This window comes from Sinohyriopsis cumingii, chromosome 19, assembly GCF_028554795.1.
Source record: "Sinohyriopsis cumingii isolate HCF-2022 chromosome 19, ASM2855479v2, whole genome shotgun sequence".
In the NCBI taxonomy this organism is placed as follows: domain Eukaryota; kingdom Metazoa; phylum Mollusca; class Bivalvia; order Unionida; family Unionidae; genus Sinohyriopsis; species Sinohyriopsis cumingii.
The window spans coordinates 26,179,054-26,188,739 of NC_142979.1; the positions used below are offsets into that span (position 1 = coordinate 26,179,054).

Genomic DNA, 9,686 nt, shown 5'->3' on the forward strand with positions numbered 1-9,686 from the left:
ACACATGGGGTTAGTAATTTGAGGCAATATTCATGGCATTATTGATGGAAATGATATGTTAAGAGTATGTGTAATACAGTGTGTTTAAACAAAACATATAAAAAGGTATTTCAGTTTTAAACTAAGAATAATATCGACATACCAAAATGAGAAACACTTTATTTTTCAGCAAATACAATAATATCAAGAACAAATTAAGATTTCAAAATTAAATTATAACTATGATAATCATCATCACCATCATCATCATCATCATCAGTCAAATTCTGTCATCATCATTATGATATTTTTAACAGTTTTAGACTAATTATAACAAATCAGTTTGGTGATTTGACCTACGAGGCAGCACAAAATAATGTTTTTGTTTTAAAATTTTGTTGCTGAGAGTTTTTGACTCGTATGTATCTTATATATAGTAACTAGTAAAAGGGATAACATATGTAATTATTTATGAGTCCAACTGCAAACTGCACAGACCCAGATCTGCCATTGCATAATGTTCTGACAGATTTGAGTCTGTGCAATTTGTTAGGAGTAATCAGTTAAACAAGCAATATAGACCCTGATCTGCAGGCACATTATGATAAGGCAGATCAGGATATTTGTTGTTTGCAGTTTGACTTGACTTGCAGATGAGTGGGGTACTAGCAACTTAAATAATAATAAAACAATATTTGCTTGACATTTAGAAACTCAGTATTCTGGTGTGTGTCATACGGACTAGAAAAGTGGTTCCCAAATCCCAGGTCACAATCCAAAAACATGGTCACTTGGTCACACTGTAGGGTCCTGGAGGGTTGCCAGGAATTTTTTTTGAGGGTGGCACAGTTTTACAAATGTGGAAATGGGGTCATGAGAATCAGAAAAATTATGTTTTAATGTCACAGCCATAAAAGGTTAGGAACCAGTGGACTTCAGAACATCTTGTTCCAAATGAAGATGTATCTGGATCAGCTTAAAACAGGTATATTAGTTTAATTCCTACAAAAAAAATAATTAAATTATTATATGCATTTTAGTAATATTGAAAATGTCAAATGCTCAAACCAGCAGTGAAATGTAAGCTTTTCACAAAGGAATGCAGCATTATGCATGGAATAGTCTTCTTTGTAAACCAAGGGTTAATTTTTGACCTTATTGCTGAATGGCCAAGCCTAACCGAGTAATCATTTAGAATTCTCCTCACTAGAAGATGTAAGGGCTGCGTGGGTTTTTATATATTTAGCATAGATGTCAACTTTTATCAATTGTTTTGAGGATAATGGAATGTATGAGTGATATTTATTGAGGTAATTGGAATTTGAAGATGGCAAATCAGTTGCAATAACTGTAAATAAATGGCAGACAGAAATCAAAGATTTGTTTGCGCTAAGTGCATCTTTTTTTTGATGATGCCTTAAAATGAATATATATATATATATATTCAGTTTTAAGTATTACATATAAATGCAATGGCTTAGGGGATTATTTTTACTTATTTTAATGGAAATGGCAACATGAGACTATCATATATACTCACTTATAAGATCTAAGTCCAACTGCAAACAGTATAGACCCAGATCTGCTGTCACACATAATGCACAAGCAGATTTGGGTCTGTGCGGTTTGTTAGGAGTAGTCAGTTGAACAAACAACATAGACCCAGATCTGTAGAATGATTATGCTACTGCAGATCAGGATCTTTGTTGCTTGCAGTTTGACTCAACTTGTGAGTATATACAGTTACTCAGACTGTGAAGATAAACATGGCAGTAAGAAATAGAAAGAAGAAGTGCTTGTATATTATAGTATTCTTTGAAAGCCAAAATAAATAATAAACGAGTCATTGAAAATGTGATTCAGAAAGTTTTATTTTGTAGCATGTACTCATGGCTTTTATGGAACTATCACCAGCAGTCATGTTGTTGGTTTACACCTGAAATTAAATTTAACATTGTCAGTCCTGTGACCTATTTACAAAATTCAAAAGTATTTCACATAGATGATCTCTTTATTCCTACATAAAAGTGCATGCTCATCTTTGTTTGGTGTATGAATGAAACTATCCTTGTGTTGTTTACTTGCACTTTTTGTGAAAGACAAATTGCCAACAGATCACTGCATGCCACATCATGTGTGTATTGGCAAAAAATAGGCAGTTATATTCTCCATTTGCCAAAAAAAACCTATAATTTGTATTAAAAGAGAAAAAAAGATAATTGTTTCCCATTGTGCCTTACTCACCTGAAGCAGAAGAAAGTGTGACAAGCCTGCTTAACAGTAATGGATGTGTGTTCAGAAGTGAACATCAAATTATGGATCTAAATTGTGTAACTTTGTGTGTAATTACTTTTTAAACATTGGTTAAACATTGGTTAAATACTTATTCATCAGATATAAAATGAACGTTATCCTGAGTAATTTGCTTAAGTGGTTATTTTTCCATAGATTTTCTCATTTGGCTGTCTGTAAGACACTCATTTACACAGAACATGTTACATCAACTGATACATCAGCAAGCCAGAATGGAAAACACACAAGTTTAAATAATAGTACAGTAATAACACTTTCATTAGGGAAGCTTTCATTTTCATCTTGAAATTTCATGTTTTCTTTCATTTTTATTTAAGTATTGCAACATTTCTTTTCTGACATAAATATTCAATGAATCCCTCCGGTATTTTGAAACCATATGATTTGGCAAATGTTTATACAAGAAAAAAAAAACATCAGTGATTCCTATATTCGTATTTAGTTCATGTATTCCTGTATTTTCATTCTACTCACACTTGCAAATATAACAATTTTCAGCCTTTGAAATTAATTTTATAGTTGAGTTCCACTGACTGGAGTGTACTATTTCAAATCATTTCAACATTTTGGTGTAAAAGTGATTGCCATTAATAGTGTATGATATCATAATGAATCTCTTAATAGTAGCTTGATTTTAATGACATGGTATGAATAAATATAACCAACTAAGATCCATTATTTACCTTCAGACTTTCCCTGGACATTTAACTTCTTGAAGACCTCAGATTCTGGATCAGCAAGGCCATCCAAAGGGGAAAGCACTCAGGAGGAAAACAAGAGCACTGGCAAAGGGGAGATAACCCCTGAGAAGTCTTCAGAGAATACAGAACCATCTAAAGAAGATAACTCTGGTCCAACAAGAGCTAATACTAGCTCAGGCAGTAGGAACAGCAGCAACAGTGGTGGCAATGATGACAGTGTGGGACCATTGGTCGAGTTTAGCTCCAATTCACCAAATAGTGCTGACAGTTCAAGGTAATTGCAACTACTAATCCTGTATTCTCCAGTTTTTCTTCTTCATCTTAACAATTGAAATTTTTAACATAAGATTGGAATTTACTTTGAATGATCAAATCTTCAAGATGATTCAAAACTTGGCCTTTCTTGTATTGAGAATTTCAGTGAGACAGCTGTAACCAAACACAGCTTAAGTTTCAAAAGATGTTTTGAGAATAGATAATCTGACTATGCCATCTCAAAACAAACTTGTCCACAAAATTTGAATTCAGACTCAAATTATCAAAATATTGATTTGAACATGAATATAAGTGTTGTTGAAATTTTCTAACCATGATTGCATATGTGCTAAGCATTTATTTTTCTTGTTTATTGTTTCTTCCAGGAATGAGGATGAGGAGTCCTCAGTAGTGTAGATGAACCCATAATGATGCTGCTGTAGTTGATCAGGCAGCATGAACAGCTAATGGAATGTGATGGATAATTTTGTACTTTTGCTTTTATATGATACAAGACTGGAACATCGTCATATCTGATTCTGTAATGGAAATAGATCATGTCATAACATTCTTAAATATGTTTTATATTTTAAGTCGGCAATATTTAAAAAATGTAAACATTTGGCCTTGCATATTGTGTGAAGAAGGCATATACATCCAGATTAAAGTGCTATAAATGGTTTCTGGCATCAACTTAAGTCATTTGTAATGTTTCATCATGAAATTTTGAAGTTGAGAAAAAATGTATGAGATATAATCAACCCATTAAAGGAGCTCAGCTACAAAAAAAAACCATGGACAGCTCAGTATGAAGTTTTGTGCTATTAGATATGTATTATTATGATAGCATTATATGTGTATTATGTGATTTGCCAGCAACAAGCACTGACAAATATGAACATTTGTGGTTCAGTGTCATACTCTTAGTCGTCAACTTGTAACAGTAATGATCAACTGAAAACTAGGTTTTCAAGTATGGACCAAGTGATTCTCTCAGGTATTATATACTGTTTAATGGTATATTCATCAAAATGTATGCTATTTGTATTTTGTATTTTATTTGCTGGTTGCAAGAATTGACAGTACACATATAGTTCATTTTTCATTGGGATGTCATGTGTTGAAATGATGAGCAAGGAAATTTTCATATATTGTATGTAATGTTGTGTGTGAAATATATCGTGGAATTGTTTGTGTCTATTTTCTCTCATTCCAACACATTTATAATACATTATGCATGGGTGATAAAGTTCTGTTCAATACACCTACCCCACATGAGGAGAGTATCTGATATGAAATTGATGTCATTGCCTATGATGCAGAGGATGTCTGTTTGCATCATACTACAGTTATTATTCAAAAAGGGTTATAATGTGAACTATCAGATGCAGGAATGATTGAAAATTGATTTAATCATATACGTTGATGTGAGATAGGAAAATCCCACTCTTTCAGAATTGATGGGCAGGAGTTTGGCAAAACTTCGCGATTGCCTACAGATTTTGAAGCTTGGGGTTGAATTTCTGTATTCTCTATAAAGGATATACCTGATTTATTTTATTAATCACACAAGGTTTGAGGCATATTACATAGGAAGATTATATTTATCTATTTGTACTAAACACCCAACTGCAAACAGTCTAAAGCCAGATCTGGCTTTGTGCTTGGTCAAATTGTAATCTCAAGCTCAGACTCAAGCTTACAAGTTTTATGATTTCCAGGCCCTGAGATTGAGTTTCTGTTGTCAGCCGTTCAGAAACCTTTCAAAAATATAATCTCATGCTCAGACTCAAGCTTACAAGTTTTGTGATTTCCAGGCCCTGAGACTGAGTTTCTTTTGTCAGCCATTCGGAATGTAATCTCAAGCTCAGACTCAAGCTTACAAGTTTTATGATTTCCAGGCCCTGAGATTGAGTTTCTGCTGTCAGCCGTTCAGAAACCTTTCAAAAATATAATCTCATGCTCAGACTCAAGCTTACAAGTTTTGTGATTTCCAGGCCCTGAGACTGAGTTTCTTTTGTCAGCCATTCGGAATGTAATCTCAAGCTCAGACTCAAGCTTACAAGTTTTATGATTTCCAGGCCCTGAGATTGAGTTTCTGTTGTCAGCCGTTCAGAAACCTTTCAAAAATGTAATCTCAAACTCAGACTCAAGCTTACAAGTTTTATGATTTCCAGGCCCTGAGATTGAGTTTCTGCTGTCAGCCGTTCAGAAACCTTTCAAAAATATAATCTCATGCTCAGACTCAAGCTTACAAGTTTTGTGATTTCCAGGCCCTGAGACTGAGTTTCTTTTGTCAGCCATTCGGAATGTAATCTCAAGCTCAGACTCAAGCTTACAAGTTTTATGATTTCCAGGCCCTGAGATTGAGTTTCTGTTGTCAGCCGTTCAGAAACCTTTCAAAAATGTAACATTGTTTGAGCTTAATGAAAATCTCAGACTCGAACTGAAGAGCAAGAGTTTTTTTTCTCCAGGCTTGATCTGCTATTGCATAATGTGCTCATAGATCAGGTTCTTTGCTTTTGCTATACAAGTAGAACAAACAGCACAGATGCTGATCTGCCAGTGCATTATGCCACAAAATATCATGGTCTATGGTATTGCTATACAAGTAGAACACATTTCAGATGCTGATCTGCCAGTGCATTATGCCACAAAATATCATGCTCAGTGGTATTGCTATACAAGTAGAACACGTTTCAGATGCTGATCTGCCAGTGCATTATGCCATAAAATATCATGCTCAATGGTATTGCTATACAAGTAGAACACATTTCAGATGCTGATCTGCCAGTGCATTATGCCACAAAATATCATGCTCAATGGTATTGCTATACAAGTAGAACACATTTCAGATGCTGATCTGCCAGTGCATTATGCCACAAAATGTCATGCTCAATGGTATTGCTATACAAGTAGAACACATTTCAGGTTCTTTGCTTTTGCTATACAAGTAGAACAAGCAGCACAGATGCTGATCTGCCAGTGCATTATGCCACAAAATATCATGGTCTATGGTATTGCTATACAAGTAGAACACATTTGAGATGCTGATCTGCAGGTGCATTATGCCACAAAATATCATGCTCAGTGGTATTGCTATACAAGTAGAACACATTTCAGATGCTGATCTGCCAGTGCATTATGCTACAAAATATCATGGTCTGTGGTATTGCTATACAAGTAGAACACATTTCAGAAAAACCCACCACAATGCAGATGCTGATTTGCCCATGCATTTTGCCACAACAGAGCAGATTAGTCTTTACAAGTAGAACACAGCACAGATGCTGATTTGCCACTATAATCTGCTACATCAGTTCAGGATCTGTGCTGTTTGCTGTACAAATAGAAAATATATGGGAAGCATGCTGATCTTCATGTTTATTATGCCACAACACATCAGGGTCTCTGTCTGTTGGTGGACAGTTTACATGAGACAAGACATAACATATTAACTATATTGAGAAGTTTACACTTTGTGTCTTTATATATATTTTCTTTCTTCTCAAACCAGTTCTAACACATACATAAGCATATATACACACATTGTCATATTCACTTCAATACTGAATTTCAAAGTGCTGAATTAGTTTATTGTACATATTTGACCTTTGATTAAATTGTAATTAAATTGTATTGCTTATTTTTGGCAGACATAACACTGGTAAGAATATAAAATTTGCTATGGCAGCTTCCATAAAAATTATAAACTTTCAGAACATTTATGTCAGCCTGTCCCCAGAGAGTTTAAATCCTTTATTTATTAAAACTGATTATCCAGATGACCAGTTTCTCAGATAATCTCCCATTGTTCCAGTGAATCAAGATAATTGCTGCATTACTGTATCACACTTTTCACTTGTTTTTCATTATTACATTTTTTGACATTTTCCGAGCATTCTTACTATTACTTACTTACCTTTTTCTTTCAGATAAATTGGATCTCAAATGAAATTTTAAAAAATACTGTTATAATGGATGAGTGAAAAGTTGGGTATGTATATGTATGTAAGTGCTTAATGACACCTTAATGTACCTTATTATTGTAATAGAATGTTCAGAGGGCATCAGATTTAAATTATGTAAATACAGATAAATTATTTTGTCAGTGTTTAATGTAGAATTCATTTATTTTTATTTGTATTTTGTCACAAGCATTGATCATGGCAATAAATGCTGGATTGAACATGTGCATTTAAATTCATTTCATTATTGTAATTTTCCAATAATTTACTTTACTTTGTGTTCCTTTTGTAGTCCATGTTTTCTATGTACTGTTTTCAGTTGTTGTTTGCGTCTAGGTGCTTGAGTGGCAACTAGATTTTTTCATTTTTTTTTCCAAAGAAATTGAATTTGAATATCTAAAATAAAAAAAATCAGATGAACTGATTGCTCATTTTCTGTCATTATTTTCTGACATAGGAACTGGTTCAAGTTTCCTTGCTTTATGGCAAAGGGACATGAAATGATGGTAGCATTAAGGACATGTGACAGTATACTTTACAAAGCTACAGAACATCACGTTTTCTTGTATTAATTTCTAAGACATGTTTAATAAAATTGCTGAGTCAACAGTTTGCATTTCACCATATTCTTCATTGATTGACAAATGAATATTACTTGCCTTTAAAAAACATTAAATCACTGTCATCAACTAAACATTTTCAAATACACCTCAGGATATTAATGGTGCACAAAGTTATAAGCTGATTCAGCAGTGCATCCAAGCTGTCTCAAGTATACTGTACATAAGGATTGTTAGTCTAACACAAAATTTTTAACTTTACTGCCAGGTGAAAGGATAGATTAGACCAGATTTCAGATTCAGATTTTGTATACTGTATGTGAAAGGTATAATGCACACAACTGACCCAGATCTGCTGTACCACATCCTTCAAATTTAGATCACTTTGCCCAGTATTTTACACAACAGTGACCTGCGAAAACCATTTGAGTTTACCTAGTTTCTCAGGCGTTTGAATGCAGATAAGGCTGCAATGTTAATGTGTAAATTTGTAAACAATTACAACATTGGTAACGATGTCAATGATGATGTATGTGGCTGCCAGTATGCAGGAACTACTTGTTCCAATTAAATTATACATTTTCCACATCTCAGCCTAAAAGGACTGTTCAGTAAGATTTTTCTGTTCATTCTTTTCTTAAAGTTTTGATTATATTTTTTATCAAATGGGACATCACTAGGACTAAATTGAAATTGAAAAAAACTGGCTGTACCACACATTGTCACATTATATTCATTTGCTAATATTGCTGACAAAAATTTCTTCAATTATTATTTACATTTGAAAAACATGTTCACAGAACCTTAAATAAGGGACATTTTGTTGTAAAGAAATGCCTTTTCAAGTTTGTAAGCTACATCGGTTCCTAGTTGTTGTAGATCCTACAAAAGCATCATTAGCACATATAAAGGTAGTGTGACCAGTTGCATGATCAGCTTGTTATGATGGTCCTAAAGATGTTTTACCTAAATTGTCAGATATCATTAAACAAATCTTACAAACTGAATTATTTCATAAAACTGAATTATATCATAATACGGTGTTAAAGCTGTTCATTAAATGAAACTATTGCAAGCCGAATGAAGTTACGGCATGCATGTCATCATTGGTTTACGTATAAATAGCTGTCAGATGTAAACCTTAATGCACAGATCAGAGGAAAGGTTTAGAATCAGTTTGATTAAATGGCAAAGTTTCTATACTATGTATAACATTAGTAAATGTTGCAGCCTTACGTGCAGAGTCACCATAACATGGTACATATTTCACTCTTCAGTGACCTATATTATTCTTTGTGTCTAGCTTGGCTTTTACGTACCATTGTTTGCAGTCATGTAATTTGGTATTTTGGATTGCAGTGACATGCATTTCTTTGTTTTGCTCCGTTTTTCAGACACTTTTGCCTGCAGTCATGCAACTTGCATAATAGATGTAATATGAGATGTACTACACTTAAAGCAAAACTAGATCACAATGACCTATATTTCACACTCCAGTGATCTACATTACCCTTTGCATTTAGCTCAGTTTCTTTGACACTTTTACTGCAGAGCAATGAAACTTGATGCATAGTATGCATCACGAGAAGTACTACACTCTTTAAGCAAAACTGGGGCCCCAAGTGGCCGAGTGTTCTAAAGCGCTCTCCGTTACGGATCACTGCCATCTCACCTCTGTCTGCGTGGGTTCAAGTCTAGGATTCGGCCAATGTGGGTATGTTAGAAAGCTTGCCAGTAGCTTCTCATGGGTTGGTGGTTCTTCCCGGTGTTTCCTGGGTTCTTCCTCCACCATTAATACTGGCCGCCATGTATAGCCTATCGTGTGCTGAAAAATGGCGTTAAACCCCACATCAACATCAACTTTAAGCAAAACTAGATCACAGTGACTTATATTTCACACTCCAGTGATC

The 9,686-nt window shown here is 34.2% G+C and overlaps 1 protein-coding gene across 3 annotated transcripts in view; it reads left to right on the forward strand.

Annotated features, from left to right (window-relative positions):
- LOC149775319 (uncharacterized) overlaps window positions 1-7,641 on the forward strand; it is a 79,573-nt gene extending 71,932 nt beyond the window's left edge. For 2 of the 3 annotated variants that reach the window (XM_089944120.1, XM_089944121.1), the window contains exons 22-23: window positions 2,982-3,267; window positions 3,635-7,641. In XM_089944120.1, coding sequence (XP_089800246.1) covers window positions 2,982-3,267; window positions 3,635-3,665 — 317 coding nt within the window. In that variant the 3' untranslated portion in view covers window positions 3,666-7,641. The remainder of the gene's footprint in view (window positions 1-2,981; window positions 3,268-3,634) is intronic. The other variant, XR_016416586.1, reaches the window with a different exon arrangement.
- The last annotated feature ends 2,045 nt before the right edge of the window (window positions 7,642-9,686 follow it).